Raw genomic sequence first — 20,826 nt, 5'->3', positions numbered from 1 at the left:
AAAGAGCGCTGAATCATCTGCATTTCATGTCACTGAAATATACGCCTAACCAATATATCTAGCACAGAAAAAATGTTTTCTTAGACCACTAAAAAGCGATCAATTTCCTGCGCTAACGAAAGAGTTAAACAATATTCGACATATGCGCCTGTCCACCTTAGTTACAAGTGATGACTTAATTGTACCAATAGGCCATAAAGCTGTGAATCCCAACTTCGCTTAATTCAGCAAAATTTTGAAAATGGATATATTGCCGGCATAGTCCCGCTAGTCCCGTCTGGTCTTTCTGTGTCTTTGTCGAATTTTTGCGCTCAAATTTCCACTTGTAAACATGAACCAACTAGCCCAATAACAAGTTATATTGCCGGCAGCCGGCCCTTTAGCTGGTAGGGATATATATATTGCCGGCACAGTCTTCTGAATGATTGTTCAGGCTTACTTTATGTGTCTGGTATGTCTGTCTGCTGGTTACACAGCCAGCCATGGTTAGCTAGGAAATCTTCTTTGCACCCAAAGGAGAATCCTGCTCATGGGAGATTTTAATGTTTCTGTAGTGAGCAGGGTCAATCTAGACCACGTGCAAACTATCACTAAAGTGCAGCCACCCTGTCTGATTATGTACATGAACATGGCCTTGTTGCTATCGGTTGGGAAAAAGGGAGTACTACGCACTTTACTTCCGTTCAGTGTGCTTTGAACGCGCGCCTTGACCGCATATATATATTGTAAGCACCAGGGATGTGCATTGAGAATTTTCCCGGTGAACGTGGCATCATCATTGTGGTCACCAAGGGGTGACCACAATAGATGATGATCACTCATAGCCACCTGCCCATCGTAATTATCATCTGTGTATAACCATCATCATCGTGCACTCGGTCTCCTCAGAAGGTTTGGAGTCAGCAATCTAATAAACGCAGTTTCCAGGAACAACCCATCTCACTCAATATTTCCGCAAAAAAGATTCCTAGCATTTCTGACGATAATGTACGCCTAATCTTTTTCACTCCCCATTGCACGGTATCTGTTTACCTAGGAAGGTGCGTAGTGCACTGCCCCCATGGGATTTGTGGAAGCTCAATACCTCTATATTGGTTCATAAAATATTTAGTAGAAGTGCATATATAAGATTACTTGAATAGAATCCTTGAAAAACAGTTTTAACAGTTTTTCTTTATATCAGAAATGGGATATATTCAAGCGGGATGTGAGGAATTGTGCAATGGAAGAGTGTGCTCGCCTCTCATTTTTAAAACGTTGCCATGTATGGGAATGTGCTCGTACATTGGTTGGGCTCCATGAACTGCAAGCGGTCAGTCTAGGATCAGGTTCAGAGGTAATTGGTATTGTTAAAGGACAACTCCAGCAATATGTTACTGAAAAATACCATGACGCTCCAATTCGGTTGAGAACTGACAGGTTCTCTGGCAGCTACCCCACTCGCTATCCGCTTAGTGCAGAGTGGGAATAAGCACTTGCAAAGGAAGTAATTGAAATTCAACATAAAGGTGTTCAGTAAAGAAGTTGATATTTCCGTTGCTCTCCACAACCATTATAGCACACTATATGGGGGGGGGGGGTCAAGTCCCCTCAGTCGTGGGCACGAATTTCATTCCCTCATTGACTTAATTCCTAAGCTAGCAGACGATGAGTGCACTCCAGTTTCTGGGCCTATTACACTTGAAGAAGTTAAGGCTGACATCTCTGATTTTTATGATCTGAATGGAGAGTTCTATCAAAGATTCTCTGATATCCGTGATGAAGTTCTGTTAGACATATTAGCAGCAGCATATAACCACAATGTTCAGCTGTGAGCCTTTATTTAAGGCGCACAAAGTAAATTCCGAAAACGCAAGATGAACAAAAGCTGAAATCTGTAGAAGGCCAACCTCCCTCTGCAATGTAGATTATAAAATAGTTGCGAAAATTCAATCCAGGCACCTTCAACTTGTCATCCCTAGCTTAGTAGGACCTCACTAAACTTGTGGTAGTATTCGGGGCAGGAGTATTGAAACAAATATACAGACTGCTTGTACATTATTGGAATGCAGTCTAATTTAGCAAAGCAGGAGGCACTTATACAGATCAACCTTTCAAAAGCATTTGATCGAATTTATGATGATCTCCTATTTTCACTATTGGCAGCAGTAGATTTAGGTGATACATTGTACAAAGGCATTCAGCTTTGTTACAAACAGTGCACCATACAACTTGTCGTCAACCGTGTTCTGTCTAAGTTGGTTGTGATCAAGTCCTCTGTTAGACAGGGTTGCCCCCTTTCACACTTGTTTGCCTTGTACCTCAAACCTCTGTGCCTTAGTATTCAACCGAGTCAAAGGGTACAAACTTGGTCCTCATTATAAAGCGCAGTTAAGGTCCTTGCTTATGCGGATGAAATTGTGAGTGAGTGAGTGAGGTGGGAGACCCCATCATCCTTGCTCCCTCAGACAGCGGCCAGGCCTGGCGGCGTCTTCGACCCTCTGGACGGCCCGGAGTTGAACGTCCGGGTCTAAAGTGAGCACCCCGGCCTCCCACTGCTCTGAGGAAGTGATGTCCAGTGCTTGCACTGTACTGTTGACTTTAAGAAGGCAGGCCCATTATATGAGCTCAAGGTCGGCCCTTGCTGAACATAATTTACACGGGGTAACAATGAGTGTACGTGGTCGGGTTCGGAAAAGTTTAGGATTGAGGTAGACACAATGCTAGTGAAGGTGCGATGAGCTGCGGGATATCTGGACCTCCCTAATGTGCAATGATCAATTAGCTCCATATAGGTCACCATGCGGTCCCTACCCCCTGTGCGGAACGATGTCTCAGGTGTTTCTGGGCAGTCTCGGAAGCTCACACCTCGAGCTGCCTCTCGAGAGTTTTCTTTCCCTGGAAGTGCAGAGTGTGCCAGTACCCATATAATTTAGGCCCCTCGGAGTTTTGACTCTTGGAATCCTCTAAGGTGCGAAGTTCATTATCGCAGATTTGGAATCGCTAATTATGAATTTTGCTGTAGTAGAAGAAAGTGCTGGGGCACTGGCTGCCTCTTCTCCTACCTCTGCAGTGTCCATGCGGATTGTTGCAGAAGCTATGCAATGGCCTGTCCCCGGTACTCGGCCGCGTCCGCAAACACCATGTCATCAGGGCAATCAAATCACTTTTGGAGCGCTTTGGCTCTTTCCTGCATGGTAAGTTATGCACGGGATGCATATTCCTGGGCAGAGGGGTTGTGTATGTACATGCTATCTGCTTGGTAGAGATGTCCACCTTTTTTCCTTGTTGGGTCTCATGGGTGATGTGAAGCTCTTGTAGGATGTACCTGCCTGCTGTGCTATAGAGAGTCTTCCCAGCTGTGCTATTTTTTGGGCTCCTCCAAGCTCGTCTATGGTGTTGTCCAGCCCTATAGAACCTGATGTACCGTCATCAAGGGGTCATGGTGAGGCTTTGAAAATCACGAGGTTTAAATAGTCACAACCGCTCGAACCTCATGAACCGCACGCTCTTGTCAAACATTTCCCCATTGCTTGGTGCAAAGAAAACTGCAGGTACATTTCAGGCAAAATCTGTGTATATAACCGGCAGCACTCGCGTTCATTAGTTAGGAACGCTCGTTGGGTTGGTTTTTATGATAGTAAGCGAAAAAAGTGGCTGCGCAAGAAAAATCTGGCACGCTTGAAATGACGCAGAAAGGCTCCAGCCATGCAAGAAATAAATGGCATGTTCGAAATGCCGCAGAAATGCTCCAGCCACACAAGTAAACAATAGTGCGTTCGAAATGACGCAGAAAGGCTCCAGCCGCGCAAGAAAAAAATTACGCGCTCAAAATGACGCAAAACAGCTCTAGCATGCGAAATTAAAGCAAGCACAAAAAGAACAGAACTCCCGCTGGTGCATATCCAGGCAGGGGGCGTGCGAGCACTGCGAAGACGGGAAATTTGAAATGCATTGGGTGGCAGCAGTGAGTGGGTAACGGTGCTGCAGCCCATTATGGCGAATCACTGCTCTGCACTTTCGACAGCTTTCACATTGAGCAGAACGGCATTAATTTTTGGTTAACTGCTGTGGCAGATTAATCATGGTGACATTACCAAAGAGAAAGGGAGACGGAACAGACCCTTGCGGCGTCCCTCTGCTACCAATTTCAATTTCGCCAGATTCTAATCCTCTAAAACTTAGTTGCGCAGTGCGCCCGAAGAGAAAATCTTTGACATAGTCATAGACCGTCTGTCCTATATCAAGCTGGGTGAGGTTGGAGAGCACTGCCTCTTGTCAGACGTCGTCGAAGGCTTCTGTTAGGTCGTTGCCTAATACTGCCCTCGTATCTACCTAGCTGCGGGCACCCGTCTCCGCTAATAATTTGGTGCTTAAGGTCCTCAGTTGAGAGTTTTTGTCTGAAACATATCGTGGTGTGGGGATAGAGTTCTCTCTCCTTGGTGACATTGTGCTGATAAAAGAAGCATTAAAGAAGCTCTTAAATTGACAAGGATGTTTTGTGATGGTTCTGGAGCAGCTGTGGATATGAAAAATACCAAGGGGTTTCGGTTAGGTGAATGGGGAACAAAGCCTTCGAGATTTGCTCGCAGTACCTGGGATAGTGCGCCACTTCAATACCTAGGCGTGCCTTTGCACCAAATCCGAAACACTGGGCTACAAGGGTCACTGGCACTCAAAAAAGTCAACTAGGCCTCGCAGGAATGGATGGGGCGAGAACTTCCTGTGTTTGTGTGTGCACAAGTCTGTAATGTCTTCCTTGTTGCGAAGCTTGTTTATGGGCTACAGGTACTTCAATGTGCGTGTTCTAAAGTTCAAGTTATACATTAAATTTCTGCGATTTTTGTATAGGGGCCTCAATGGGAATCTATGAGCAAAGATGATTTGTTTTTCCATTAGTGTCTGGAGGTGTTCGGCTAAAGTATTTGATCACACACCAACTTGTGTCTCGTTTTTTCTTCTATAAATTGACGCATCATCCACTTGTACTAAGCTTTATTCAACAGCGAATATGTTTTCATTTACCTTTTCTACTAGTCTCCACGGGTGAAGTTAGTATGAAGACACCATGGGTTATTTTAATGAAGGTGGTCGACACTTTTCAGTTTCTTAAAGGGGCACTGACACAAAATTTTGAAGGCGAGATAACGTCGGAGATAGATTGGTGGGAACACATATACATCATCTGCAAAATATCAGCGGCGAATACAGCCTAGAACATATTTAAAATCAATTTTGAAGTGTGCGAAACGCAACCGAGCAGCCAGCAGAGGACCACGCGCAATTGTAAATAAACAACATCCAAACACGTCACGAGTTTGTGTTTGCCGCTTCCGCACTACCGGCGTTTTACGCGGGCTCGCCCGGCTCGCCGCTCCAATCGGAGGGCCGGAGGGCGGAGCTTCTGCTCTCGAGAACGAACGACCCGATCGTTGGCGGCGGAGGCGCCGTGATTTCGTCAGCTAATCGGGCAGCTGGCCGCGACCAAAGTTCTACAGCGATTCCAGGCACTCTGTTTCTATTACTGTTTATTACCATTGGATGCGAAAACGCGCCGGAGGCACGAAAAGCCCACTGAGCTAGCCGCACGGTCGCTGTGCAGGCGGCGGCCACGGCCGCGAAGTGGCCCAGGCCGGCGCAGGTAGCTCGAGTGATAGCTTGTTACCGCTGCACGAAATTGTCCCCAAGTCCCGACCATAGTGGCTTACATGAGAAAGGAGTTAATGATGCGATGGCGGGTTGCATTAAAAATTGTCATTTGCACCGCTTACGAGAGCGGCACTCGAATATCCGCCGCAGTGCTGAGCGAACACATCTGTAGGCGGACCTGTAGGCAGACCGGCCGGCTGCTCCCAGCGCGCGTCTTGCCACGCACCGTCTCGAGCGTCGCGCGTCGTTCTTTAGCCGCAGTAGCATTTGCACTCGCAGCGCCTGCGTCACATCCACGGTCGCTTTTTAATTAAGCGCCTCACGAGATCAGTACGTGGGGGATTTGCAGAAACTGCCGTCGATGCGGATTCGACAGTGCTACGGCGGCTCTGCTCTGTGATATCCCTCCGACGGTCACGTGGTCAGCTTTGTTCACACAAAATCCACAAAATCCACCGTTTCACGGCACTCGCTGAAACTGAAACTGCGACTGGCCGCATTTAAAATCCCTCTAATTAAACAACCGTCGCACTCTGAAGCAAATGAGGTTTCTACAGGTTATAAGTAGGTCACTAGCTACTTATCGCAACGAAAAAAACAAGATGCTAAATTTTTGTGTCAGTGCCCCTTTAACACTACAATAGAGAGTCCAGCCCCAAATAGGCCGTCATAAGAACAGTGTTTTAAAGCAGGTCACGTGTATATGTCAACCGCCAAATGCAAAAACGTTTTCTTTAAGCTGCATACATTAACACTCCGAGTGAAAACATGGTTGTGTGGAAAAGGGATGTCTATTCCTTGGTCTTACAATTGCTGCATATGCAATAAACCAGAAACAATTTATGATTGTTTTGTTTTGTGCCGGGATGCACTGTTTTGCAATAAACTGCTAATTCGGTATACAATTTGGTTCTTGCCATTTCGAGACACTAATGGAATGCCCTATTATATACTATTTGTTGCGATGGTATCGCATAGCGTGTGGAAAAGCCACATGACTGACCGGCACGCCGAACCCCGTCGCTCAATGAAGTCCATTTTTTCGGGAGCAGGCTGTGTTGGGACCCACCAGAGTGGGTGCATCTGTTGGATGCCTGCGTCTGCTTGCCGGAGTTTTGACGGACGCCTTACTTTAGTAGCTGCAGTGATGTACTTCTCCTTGGATGACATTTTAACTTTTGTACTGTGTAATAATTGCAAGTTTTCTATGCAGAAACAAAAAAAGTGGTTAGCGTGGCACAGTGGTTGCGCCTCTGGTTTGTGATTGCGAAGTTGCTGGTTGGACCCCCGCTTCTTCAATATTTCTTCTTATTTTTTATTAACTTTGTTTCCTGTAATTTTCTTCACCTTATTCGTGGTGCTTATCTATTCAGAAACTCGGTACTAGGAAATACAAATCCACTCGTTTGTGTTGCGCTGTTCCGTCTTTATTGTTTATACGAGACCTGTCTTTATGAGCTGAGTTCGATTGAGTTAGGACCAGACTTTTTCGGTGGGATTGGGGTAGGTTAGGTTAGGACCTTCCTTTAATCTGTTGGGTTAGATTAGGATTGGTTAGGTTAGAAGCTGGGTGAAAATGCGCACCAATAAGTCATGCGCGAAAAACAATCCAGCTACGTGGAAGATAGTAAAATACCGACTGCCAGCAAAAATCTGCCGGCAGGATGGTCACACGGTAGTGACGAGCCAATAGGGTGCAGTGCAGGCAACATTACAGGGGCTTGCCTACCTTGCCGGCTGCTGGCACAATAAACATCGAAGCATCATTATTTTGTTCCCCAAGATGCGAGTTAAAATGTCCAACCGGTGGTTAAATTTTCTCTTTCCACAGTCAGTTACTTCTATGCATGAGTGTTTTTTTTTTTCTAGTGTTGTATCGCACCAATATGTTGCCAAAACGCGCGCCAGAGTCGGGAACAGGAAATTCACTGACCTCGTTTCTTTCCGCAATGAAGATCAAGAAGGCATTCCTGAAAAGAGAGAAAGAGAGACAAAAAACCACCAATGAAGACCACCACACTTGTATGCAGACATCTAGCTCGGCAACTTTAATTAACCTGACAGCCTCACCAGGAGTAGCGGAAGCTGTAAACAAGTTCGCTGATGGACGAGAAACAACAACAAAAAGGTGGCACGCAATTAGTACAAAAAAAGCCGGCGAGATAGTCTGGCACGCATAAATAGCAGCGTGTGCTCAGCACGACTGCTGCAAGCACCCGAGCAGTGTTACGCGAAGAAAACTCTGCGCCTTCTGTCAAATACCCAGGTAATTTTTAAGGTAACACTGCCCCATTCGCCACGAGATCGACATATAGGTGGCGACAGTGTGGATGCTTCGCTGAGGGGATCGGCAAACTTCGGGCGCGCTTTGTGCCTTTTTCACTCTGTAGGTGAGCATGAAAGGCATAGACAAGAGTGGTATGCTGTAGTTCGGTTCCTCAATGTTCAATGTATTGCATGGAAGCGGCAATAAGTTTTTATTGCTACACCGGAGAAGCAGCGACCTATTGGGAATCTCAGCACGCCCGAGATAATGACAATAAAGTTGTAAACCATGGATCGTAGCAAGCTTGATCTTTCCCGGGTATGGCTTTGAGCCTTCAATAAAACCGTAAACAGAAACAAAGCAGGGAGCCTCTATCTATGGAATTCAGTTTACAGCAGCACTTTCAATCACTTTCATCGGCAACATGACGCATTCTTGCATTTGTGGGATGCCCTGAAATGGTAACACCACTTAAAAGCCCCCAACATTTTTTCTAAGAGCTTACGATATTTTTTGCAAGTTCAAAAGCCAACATAATAGTACCGAATTTTAATCAGCGCAGAGATATAAATGCAACTGTTCAAACGGGTTTTTTTACTAAAATGAAATTTTAGGAACTCTGAAGGTAGGCTTGATGAAAACGGTGTCAGGTAACTTATTGATGATGATGATGATGTTAGGTTTTCTTGGCGCAAGGGCATCAAGGCCAAAGAGCGCCAGTACTATGGTGAGGATTATTCAAGTGAGAATATAAAGTACAGAATATATAATAAAAGGTATCTCAGATTTCTGTTGGTGTAGAGGGCCAAGAATTGGTGTAGAGGGCCAAGTAAAAACATTTGACACTATGCCAGGCATTTTCTACGTGCACCCCTTGCCCCCGTCTTTGCGGTAGCAATGAGTGGCCCTACCGGGTCCTAGCGTGCGATGGTGGCTCGGCTCACGGGTGATACGACACATACCTTAAAAAATCTACGTCTGAGAGGTACTTAAAAACACGGTTAGTAGAGAAAAGTGGCTCGTCTGATAAAAACAGCAATGGGTGTTGAGGGATCATGCGTGTGTACAATTCTGGAAAATGAAGCTTTCTTTGCGGTTCAAGTAGTTTGCATTCTACCAGTACGTGAATGACTGACAGCGACCCTCCACACCTCAAGCAGCGTGGCTGTTCTGTTCCTTTCAATAGGTACGCATGTGTAGCATGGGTATGGCCTATGCGCAGTCTACAGAGAGTAACCTCTGTGATCCTGTCTCGTTTCTCACAGATCGATCTACCTAACTTGGGTTTTACCATGTGCAATTTGTTTGCTGTTTCCCCATTCCAATCTTCCTGCCATTGGTCTCGCAGCCTCTTACGTACGTACGCTTTAAGATCCTCGTACGGGACGCTTTGAATATCTAGATCATTCCGAAGAGCTGCAGTTACAGCATTCCTGTCTGCTTGCTCATTTCCGGCTATGCCGCAGTGACCTGGGACCCAACAGACAGTGATTTCAAGTTTTTGTTTGTGGGCTGAGCACAGTAGTTTTAGCAATTGATTAAAGACTGGATTTTTTTGTAACTTTCCTGACGCTAAAGCCTGCACAGCACTTTGAGAATCCGTGAATATCACTGACTTTGGGACATTGTTCTCAATAATATATTCTACAGCCAATACAAGGCCGCGTGTTTCAGCAGTGAATATAGATGTGGCTTCAGGCATAGTCTTTGACGTGGAAAAGTTGGGACCATGTGCAGCACATGATACTGCACCAGCTGACTTGGATGCATCTGTGTAGAACTCAGATGCTCTGTACTTGTTCTGCAAAAACAAAAAATGCTGCATAATTAATTCCTTTGGAGCGGTTCTTTTGTCAATCTTCATAAAAGAGAGATCATAAGAGATAGGGCAGAGATCCCATGGAGGGACAAAGTCAGCAAAGCTGGTTTTCTGAGCGTCAGTGAAGGATATTCCCAGGCCTGCGGCCAGTGCCCTCACCGACAGAAGGAATGGCTCAGCCATGGCAGGTCGCTTTTCAAAAAGCTTGATTGCCTGGTTACCTAGAGTGCTGTTCGGGTGTCCGGTCAAGGATGTCACTTTTAGAGCATAATTCAACCCAGTGTACTTCCGCTGTGTTTCAAGAGACCACTGATTGGCTTCCACATACAGGCTTAACACAGGGCTTGTTCGGAAAGCGCCTGTAGCCAGACGAAGGCCAAGATGGTAGACAGGGTCTAACATCTTTAGTGCTGTTCTCGCGGCAGATTGATAAACAAGACACCCGTAGTCGATGCGGGACCTCACAAGGCTATTGAATAAGGCCAATAGGCACTTTGTGTCAGTACCCCAAGACTGGTGTGAGAGGACTTTCAGGATCCTGACTGTATCCAAACATTTAACTTTAAGGCGTTTGAGGTGTGCAATGAATGAAAGTTTGTCATCAAGCACAACCCCAAGGAACTTGTGCTCCTTTTTTACTGCTATGGGTGTTTCATTGAGTTTAATAACAGGATCTGGGCGGATACCACGCTGCCTAGAGAAGACCACACACGTGCTTTTTTCTGGGTTAAAACAGAAGCCATTCTCATCTGCCCATTTTGTAAGTTTGTTTGCAGCTAGTTGGATTTGCCTCTCACAAATGGACATATTACATGATTTAAACGCAATGTGCACATCATCAACATATAGCGAGTAGGATATGGAGCGAGGCAGTGCAGTTCCTAAGGAATTCATTTTAACAATAAAAAGGGTGCAGCTGAGCACACCACCCTGCGGCACTCCATTTTCTTGGACGAACATCCTCGAGAGGACATTTCCAACCCTAACCTGAAAGGTGCGCTCCGAAAGGTAATCTTTCAAACTGTTCAGCATGTTTCCACAAACTCCAAGGCGGCGAAGATCGCAAAGAATACCGTAACGCCAGGCTGTGTCGTAAGCTTTCTGGAGGTCAAAGAAAACTGATAAACAATGCTGCTTATGAACAAATGCATCCCTGATGTAGGATTCAATAGCCACTAGGTGGTCTGCTGTCGATCTACCAGAGCGAAATCCCGCCTGGCGATTGTCTATAATACCATGGTACTCAAGAAAATAGATAAGGCGACGGTTAATCATTTTTTCGAAGACCTTGCATAAGCAACTGGTTAAAGCGACCGGTCTGAAACTAGTTGCAAGTGATGGATCTTTCCCCTCCTTTAGAATCGGCACCACAATAGCTTCTTTCCACACTTTTGGAAATTGCCCTGCACGCCAGATCTTGTTAAACAACAGTAAGAGCGCTTCTAGCGTGTCGTCGTGCAGGTGCTTAATCATGGTGTATGTTATTCGGTCTCGACCTGGTGATGATTTACCACAAGTAGTGAGCGCCACTTTAAGCTCCTGCATAGTGAAGGGGCAATTATACCCTACCTCAGACTGCCGTTTGTCACGTACAATCTTCCGTTCCTCTGCATTCTTGTGTCTCAGGAAGTTATTTGAATAGTGAGCTGAGCTTGATACATACTCAAAATGCTTGCCTAGAGCATTCGCTTGGTCTTGTAAAGTGTCTCCACTTGTGCTGACCAAAGGGTACGTAAGAGTGTTACTTCCTCGGAGTGCTTTAATTCTCCTCCATACTTTCCGCGTGTCAGTATATGATGTGATTGATGACACAAAACGATTCCAGCTTTCTTTTTTCGCAATACGCCGAATCCGTCTGCCATTGGCCTTTGCCCGCTTGAAAAGTACCAAATTTTCAGTCGTTGGGCACCTACGCAAGACACCCCATGCTTTATTCTGTTCCTTACGGGCCTGCCTACAATCATCATTCCACCAAGGTTTCGGCTTAGCAACCCTACTAGAAGAAGTCTGGGGGATGGACCTCAGCGCAGCTTCAATTATATGGGTGGTCAGAGTCTCAGCAGCTTCATCAATACCAAGGTTGTCTATAAGTGTATAGTGACACTCAGAGAGCTCTTTGAATTTTTTCCAGTCTGCGGCCTCCTCCTTGAACTTTTGTGGGCATGGAGTGTTGTCTTGTTTGTTGTCTACAAGCTTGAGGCTCACTGGAAAGTGGTCACTTCCGTACAGGTTATTAATGACCTTCCACTGGAGTGCTGGAAACAGAACTGGAGAGGCTATGGCGAGATCTATGCAGGAGTACGTGGCATGTGTTGTGTTATAATATGTTGGGTCTTTCTTGTTAAGTATGCATGCTCCAGATGATAGCAGAAACTTTTCAACGAGGCGTCCTCTAGCATCCGTGCGTGCAGAACCCCAGAGTGGGTGGTGAGCATTACAATCCCCAACTAGCAGATACGGCTCTGGCAGCTGATCAACTAATGTTTCAAACTCCATACTGGACAGCCCGTGGTCTGGAGGTATGTACAGTGAGCATACTGTTACCAGTCTATTAAAGATAATGGCTCGTATGGCTACAGCCTCTAAACTGGTCTGTAGCGGTAAGAACTGGCATGCCACTGATTTTTGCACGATAATCGCAACTCCTCCAGAGGGATGCATGCAGCCATCCCTGTCCTTCCTAAATACAGAGTAGTTCTTTAAGAAGTTAGTTTGGTTCGTCCTCAAGTGTGTCTCCTGGAGACACATAATACTTATTTGGTGTTGTGACAGCAATTCATAGATATCGTCCAAGTTTTTCAAGAGGCCTCTGCAGTTCCATTGGACTACATTATCAGTTACCATCAGCTTATGCTGAACAAGGATTAAGGAAGTGCCATGCTGTCACCCTCCCAGGCTCAAGACACCTTCCCAGGAGCCGTGACCCTAGGTGTCTTTTGCTTTGAACGGTCGAGTGACGTGCCGCGCCCTATCGGCGTACCACGCAACGGAGGGCTTGGCGTTGTGTCCATGGCTTCTTGCGAAGCCTCGTCAGCAGGGCTAGGCTGGCTGGTTGCGGCAGCCTGCCTCTCAGCAGGGACCGGCAGTGCAGTGCCAGCAAGGGGCCTAGCGTTGGCATCAAGGGGTGCTGGGGCAGCCCTTGACGCTTCTGTTGTGGCATGTGCAGTGGCCTTAGCCACCGGCACTGAGGGGGCTTGGGGTGTCCCTTGGGGCCTCACTGGGAGGGTTCCAAGGGGAACTCGAACTTATTGATGGCTTTCATCCCAAGTGAACTTGCAAATTAAATTGCTAATGCGCACAGTAGAATCAACGTATCATGTTTAGCTAGACAAGCAGGTTTACAGTGTGCAAACCAAGCTTGTGGAACCTGACAGTGAGCGCAGACTTCCTGTTGTGGCTGCATTGACCATTTGCGTTCCTTTTAAAATCTAACAGGTGCCTAGAACAGGGAGATGTGTTTGTATTCTTGTGCAATGTCGCTTAGGAACCATAAAGGTGGCAAATGAAGTTGCTGGCTGCAGATACAGTAACACGTTCCTCTTTATTTCTCGGTACGAAATAGCGCAACAGGTTCCCAGTAGCTCTTTTGTGTTGTAAACTGAACGTCGCTTTTGTCTTGGTATTTAATTCTTGAGGATTGGTTAAACAAGGCAGGGATAAGAGTTTTGTGTGCTTTTCATTTTGTTTTTTTTTTTTGGGGGGGGGGGGGGGGGGGAGGGCGGGGGATCTGCCAGCGTTCCAAACGCAGCGAGAAGAGAAATCATGTAACGGGAAAAAGCAAAAATTAGCGATCAGTATAACTTGCAATTACAAGTACGCTAGGCGTTGTGTTCCATAGCGGTGAAAAACCAGTACTTCAACAAGTAAACGCCAGTATTTTGAAAACTGATTAACCCCCTTCTGGCCCGAGATAGTCCAGGAATTGTGGCTCGCCTTATTCAATACGGTATTTAAAGCCAGAATTGTGGGGAAAAAAAAAAAAAAAAACAGCGACTAGTGGCACACACTCTCTATACATGTTGGTAACAGCGTGCATTAAATTACACAATGTTTACTTCTTTTTTAAATTTAGTTCCACCTGATGGGGCTAAGACCTGACCATATTAGGCACCTGGTTATGCTGAGTAAAACACATTTTTTGACGAGGTGATTCATGTCGTGATTTAAAAATGGGATATGTAAAAATGACACACGAAATGGCACAGGACAGATGCAAACTCATAACTGCATAATTTCGCTGAGAAACCCCCTGAAATATTCTTGCACATTTACACAAATATACTTTAAGTAATACCAGAGACCTTCAATGTCTTTCTGGTCATGAAACTTCGCCGTCACGCTATGGGAGAGCTTCGTACGCTGCCCAGGGAGGCTGCGCCACGGTGCTGGTGTTGATCAGAGGGCAGCCGGGGGCATGGTCAGAGCGCGTTTGACAGGGAACGGACCACGGAGTAAGATAAACAAGACACTTGCCGCCTTATCAGCAGTGCGCTTTCGCTTTACGTGTCGTGGGCCACTAAAATGGACGCATCATTTTGTGAGTGGCGAAAAAATTTGGTGCGAACGGGCATGCTGCTACTGCGTTCCTGCCTGAAGGTCTGGCTATAGAGCAGCGGCGGCCGCCCAATGCCCTCTGATCTGCGGTGGCGGCTCTCGCGGTAGCCTTTGTCTCCGTACAAAACTTGGCCGGAAGTTTCATGACCAGAGAAGCATTGAAGGACTCTGTAATACATAAAATTAGCAACACAGTATAAGCAACGGCTGTCCAAAAATGGTATTCAATTTCGAAAATTTATGGGAAGAATTCGATTGACCAGGCACTGGCGTGTGTAAAATATGTTCCCGTTGGGCCATAGCACGCGGGTCGTGTGCAGTGTAATTGTTTTTGTTTGTTTCTTCTTTCTAGAAGGACGCAGCGCAATTTTACAAGGATGTGGCAAACTTACGGGTCTGGTCGCTTCTTACACGTTTCGTGTAGTAAACTTTTATCCCTTAAATAACCACCACGCCACCTTCAAAAAGCACCCTTTGACATTCTCGAAACAGCCGACAACTGTACTCATCAATAAGAAAAGCACAATGTGTCGAAACATTGTTTATAACACGTTTCACGCTCAAGCGGTGGCAACGGCGATGATGTTTCGTGGAACTAAACTAGCGCATTATCCTGAAACGGCCACTGATTATTGCATTTCTAGATAAAATCCGCAAGCAGAGGCAACTATGCCAATGCTTATGCCAAACAAGTGCACATAATAGTTTTTTTATCGTGTGCAATGCGCCGCGAGCAACTTGAATGAGCAGACAAAGCGAGAGCGTCATTCCCACTAGGAGTGGTACAACCCGTCGCCGCCAGGGACCGACTGCGTTCGATCTCGGGGCAAATAGCGCCCATTCCTGATAATGGCCGTGTTGTTAAAAATTGTGTCAGGACATTCATGCTGGAAGATGGCGTACCCAAAATGCTGATGGCATTGAGAAACATTTAAGAACGTAAGAACGCGGACGTAAGAATGCAAACTTTCCCAATAACCGCAGAAGAATGATCTATAATTATGTATACCAAATATTTGCATTCGGGTAAAGCTAAGCGAAATGAAAGGGTTTCATTTTGGTCGATCGGTGGCTTTGCGTTTTCATTTTGGCAGAAGTGCTATTGTTTTTGTTTTGCAGTCATTGCACTTCGATTTTGGTTGTTATCGTTATCACTGAGGTCAAGCTTCGGGTGCAACCCTGTTTCCAGGGGGAAGGGGATCGTAGATTTCTTTTTTTGTAAACAGATTCCCTTCTGTACATAACTTTTAAATAAAGGCTACGTCTCGTGCCCCACGCAGGGCACAATACAGAGCCCCCTCGCGGTGGCTCCTGCCCCGCAGAAGTGACGTCACTAAACGAGCATTATAGTTTTTACGTCATTTGATGTCGCTTTCTTTTTCGCACAAACGAGGACGCTGATTGACGGCGTGTGTGTGCCATGCGGGATTCCGGCCGTGGCTCCAACCCACGCAGGCTCGACACATTGTTACATCCTTAATGCCTGGCATGGCGGCTGCCTCGCTGCACTTTTTTCTTGTTGGGAGGATTGTTTGTAATTATTTAGATTGAGTATTTTTCGTGAACTTGCTGCTGCAGGCCTTGGTAAGCCTAACGCAGCCTTTTTTGGCACGCTGCTTCGCCCTGCTTTTTTCATGCCACTAAACTGTTTTGTTGCCGTTAGATATGGTGCTAGCTTCATATTGTCTTACAGTTCGCGTCTCAACGGCTTTACGCTTCTGCATACGTTGCCTACTTGTGCCTCCCAACTTGCATGCCAAGCCTTGTGTGTTGATTCCGGGGACTCAATAATAAAACATGCGGATCAGTATTTTCCGGCGCATCTTGCTGTGGCTAACGAGGTAGCTGTTTTTGATGACGTGATAACGTGAGCGACGCAGTGTCAGCATGTGCACGAATCAAGTATTGTCAGGTAGCGCAAGGCATCGTCAAACGCAATCCATCCTTGCATGTAGCTTGTTCTCCAATTGTTCTCCAATTTCAAATTCGGGGCAGCACCGCTTTCGCTGAGAAGTGTAATCAGCCTGACTACTCCGCGGAAACGATCCGTGCACACTGCGCTGCAGGAGCCGTGCAGGGAGCGCAGCTTCATTTTCGTGGGTGGCCTCGTGAATGGGTGGAGCCCAACGGCTGCCAGTCCATGGACAGCATCTACTCAAGCTATCGCTGAACAGCCGCTGACTGGCTGGCTTCCTGTGCAAGGAAGCGCAAGCTCCAGCTGTGCAAGCTTGACAGAAGTGGAGCTGCTAAGATCGCCGTTTGTGCCAAGCTTGACACTTCGAAGTTTGGTGTGCATAAAGTAAACAAGTGACCCTTATTGTTCATCTACTTTTTGTTAATTTGTTCTTTCGAATACGGTAGTGCTTTCATGATAGGTAAGACTTAAAATGAGCTGCAAATTTTAAGCAATCTGTAGGCAGCCGTTATTGAATGTACAGGAAACAATGTTATGTCTACCTTGAAATTTTCCACACAGGGTACGTAGAACTGCAAGTTAGCAAGTTTAATAGAAGGTTCTTATCTACTCAAATGCATGTAAAGAAGTGGCAAGGGATAGATAGGATATCCCTTCACCCTCACCAGTTGAGCGTCTGGAAGTGTCCCAATTTCGTTCAGAATTACCGCATAGCTTTTACTTTGCTCCAGTGCTTTTTGCCTTTTAAGTGCGAATGCACTTTATAAGCGACCCCAAACCATCCACCGCCGGCGGCGGCGGCGGCGGCGGCGTCCGCAGTGCTCCTCTATATTTAAAAAAGAAACAGCATCCGGCGCCAGGTTTCGATCCGAGGACTTTGCGGCCGCAGCGCGACGCTCTACCGACCAAGCCACGGACGCGACGCTGATATCAGTGTTAGTGACGCGCCTTATATCTTTAACGCATTCAAACTACGTCGTCAGCGGCGTGCGTTGGCGACTCAGCGGCGTTATAGCGGCTTGATAACTGCGTGGTGTACACGTGATACTACAAACCCGATGGAAGAGATGGAAGAGAAGGCGGCGAGGCGGTGGGCTGCGGGGGCCGAGCGCAAGCGCCGCAAGCGGGCCGACAACTGTGCATTCGCACTTTCACATTCTCCCCCTCGGGGAAATGCGGGGGAATTTTTTTTCAACCTGGTTAGGCAACAAAACTTCCTCCTGCACCGGTTCTGATTATGCATTTTGACAGGCTAGTTCCTTGTTTACTCTTGTGTTTGGCTCGGAAGTCAACATAACCAACCCCAATACTTTCATGCCCACTCAGTGGCATAGGTCGGCGTACTCACTCGTGAGTACACTCATTTGTACTCATTTGTACTCAAACTCACGAGTGAGTACGATGATGAGTGATCACACACCCAGAAAAAAACAGTGAGTATGATGACGAGTGAGTACAGGGGTAAGTCCACTACTCATGAGTAAAGTACTCATGAGTACACTACTCATGAGTATGAGTACTCATGAGTACAGTATTCATGAGTATGAGTACTCATGAGTTTGAGTACTAATGAATATCAGTACTCATGAGTACACAGTACTCATGAGTACACAGCACTCATGAGTACACAGCACTCGTGAGTACACAGCCCTCATGAGTACAATACTCGTGATTACTGTTTTTGCGAGTGCTTGCACTCTTGAGTATATGCACTCCTGAGTACAGTAGTGCAAACAGTAGTGCAAACAAGAAAACGGACGACAAAAGCTGCCACCCGAAGACACACAGAAAAACGCAGTTTAAGGCCACGGCTGCACCGACAACCCCCGAGCTCCCCTGAGCCCGACCCGGCCTGAGAACAAGAGGAGACGCCAGACGCAACGCGAGTGCTTACGTTCCGTTTCGCTTTCTCACATGTACTTGCCTTCGTGCAGTAAGTCGCTCAACGACAGTGCACCGCGTCAGACGTTTTCTTCCTCTGTCCTGATTTATATGTAACCTGTGTTTTTTTAATCAATTAAACAATTTATTTTTTCTACTTAGTCTTTCATTCGAGCTACGACCTAGCTAACAGTGCAGATAAGTTGATTATTCGTGAGTAATACAAATTGAGTACTCATGAGTACAGATTGAGTACTCATGAGTGCAGAATGAGTAGTACTCATGAGTGCAGAATGAGTAGTACTCATGAGTGAAAAATGAGTAGTACTCACGAGTACAGAGTGAGTACTCATGAGTGCAGATTGAGTACGAATACTCGTGAGGACAAATGAGTTTGAGTACAAGTGAGTACGATTACAAATGAGTATTTGATGAGTGAGTACGAGTGATTTTGTAAACAGACGAAGTTTTTGAGTCTGAGTTTGATTGAGTACAGCGTGAATGAAAAAAATTGTGATTGAGTTTGAGTGAGTTCTTTCTGTTTTGCCGACCTATGCTCAGTGGTGATGATGATGTTTGGATTATAATGCACAAGGCCAACTAAGGGCAAAGAGCGCGAAACAAATGTCATTTCATAAGAGTCCACTCAGTGGGATGGGCCAGCGATGGTTAGAGATTCTCTCGAAAGCTTACAGTGGATTCGCGAATTCTGATTGGCTGTGACATCAATATACCCCTCCGGAGCCCCCTGCAGAATTTAACATTAATCCAACATTAATACTTGTATTCACAACTGGTGAGGAGTGCTTACTGTTAAGTTCCAAGAGAACGTGTTCCCACGAAACACCAACACCGCCCGCCCTCCATTAGGGGTGAAATAATTTACTAAAACACCCCAAAGATCACTTACCCCCTAAAATTTCAGGCTTTAGCATCGATTGAGTGAACAAAATAAATGCGAATCATCTACTCATGTGTTGACATGGTCACTTATTTGTACTTTTTGCACTTTGTCCAAAAGTTCGCCCATCTCGTTTTCTTTTCTTTTTTCCCCACAGTTTTGGTTGATGGTGTGGCCACCTTTTTGAAGTTTTTCACACCGACCCGAAAATTCGCCTGTCCGGTAATTTTCACTCCGGTGGGCGTTCTTTCGGACCTTTACGGTAGTTGCCTGCTCTCTGAAGTGTTTGGAGGGAAGTGAACAGTAAAAGTTTTCAATTGTGAGGGGATATTTCATGTTCTATTGCTTTAACTCTGCGTAATCGCTTAAAGGAGCCATGAAGAGAAAATACAACTTCGTTTAATTCAAAAGAACTAGGATTCAGTATCTCACTCAGCTCCATTACAGCCACAAAAGATTTTTTTTAACAAAAAAAAGCAAGAATTATTTAAAAACTTTCAAATTTTGCGCCACAGTGACGTGTTATGAGCACGAATGACGTCATACGGGCCAACAATAAAGCCTAATTTTCATTGCGTTAACTGCACGTTAGCATTCAAGTGATGCGGTCAAATGGAACTAGAGGCCCCATTACAGACATCCAGTCATGTGTCATCGCGACAGGTGAGTTAGGCGGCCGCCAATCGCACAAACAAGGTTCCGTGACGTCATAGAAAAGTTGCGGGAAATTGGCTAGGGGGTCGCGACTGCTTCACACGTTTTCTTTAATATCTCCGTTATTTGTTAGAAGATTGCGGTGATATTGGTATCATAGTTATCGGGACTAAGCAGTCTTTCTAATAAACCCAACTTGTATTTTGTCTTCATGGCTCCTTTAAGGTGTGAGGCCAAGTCGAAATCGCAAACATTTTTGAAAAATGTCAATTTCTTGTTTTCCCTTTGTTAGATGAGCAATTTATTGAACACCATTTTGTGGGAAAAAATTTTCATACACAGTTTATTTCAAAAGATACATAAAAAATTGTAACCCCACTCGGCATCTACGAAACCGAAAGTGAAAGTGCCAGTTTTGTGTGCAACACAAATATGCCCTAGTTCGGAGTTCTTAGCTTGTTATTTAACAATCGTATCACGTACAAAAATGTAATAATGCCCTAGTAGTGTTTTCAACGCTTTATTTATCACTTAAAATCAAACTTCTTATCAGGCATATACGCGATGTATCACACGTGTTGTCTATCTTCTGGAGCCTTTGAGCACGCGTCAAAGGAGCTTCGGATTGTTTGGTGGTAGTGCTTACTCTCCGTCGCTTACTTTTTCTAACTGGCATCTAAAGTATGGGGTAGTTTAGAGTGCAAAGACTCACAAAACGAAAAACCAAATAACAAAAACGAATGCATTGCAAAGACATCCCGTCAGAGCTCTGATACTGCAAAGCAAGCCAAAACAAAAAGGCGAGGTGCCACACGAGCAAAATCAGACACGGGCAAGACCCAAGAAGGAAGTAGCTACAAATGTGGGGAATTTTAGCTCTCCTGATCATCTTATGTAAGATCTGCACTAGCTTCAAATCTTTTTTTGTCAATTTTCTCAGAACCTGTTTTTCGGCGATTTCTTCCAACGCAAACATTCATAACTTTTTTTTCAAACAAATATTTTTAGTGAAACTTCGCAAATTTCTTCCTCATTTATTCGGTGTGCAATGAATCTCAAGAAATAAAATCGAGCCACAAGTTTTGATATGGCCCCCTTTTAAACCAAGGTACACCCAGTTAAAACGTTTAGTTTCTTGGTTATTTCATCACTATGCTTCGAAAATTCATATGATCTTATTACTTTTGGTTTATTGCACAGGCCAAAGC

At 45.5% G+C, this 20,826-nt stretch overlaps 1 protein-coding gene across 1 annotated transcript in view; it reads right to left on the bottom strand.

Annotated features, from left to right (window-relative positions):
- Ssp3 (SCAPER domain-containing protein short spindle 3) overlaps window positions 1-20,826 on the bottom strand; it is a 186,089-nt gene that overhangs the window by 29,948 nt on the left and 135,315 nt on the right. Inside the window, exon 27 of the mRNA XM_077700064.1 lies at window positions 7,562-7,598. Coding sequence (XP_077556190.1) covers window positions 7,562-7,598 — 37 coding nt within the window. The remainder of the gene's footprint in view (window positions 1-7,561; window positions 7,599-20,826) is intronic.

This window comes from Haemaphysalis longicornis, unplaced genomic scaffold, assembly GCF_048455015.1.
Source record: "Haemaphysalis longicornis isolate Haplotype H1 unplaced genomic scaffold, Haemaphysalis longicornis Haplotype H1 scaffold_2, whole genome shotgun sequence".
Taxonomy (NCBI): domain Eukaryota; kingdom Metazoa; phylum Arthropoda; class Arachnida; order Ixodida; family Ixodidae; genus Haemaphysalis; species Haemaphysalis longicornis.
The sequence above is the reverse complement of the archived record's forward strand: the minus strand, read 5'-3'. Positions and strand labels throughout refer to the sequence as shown.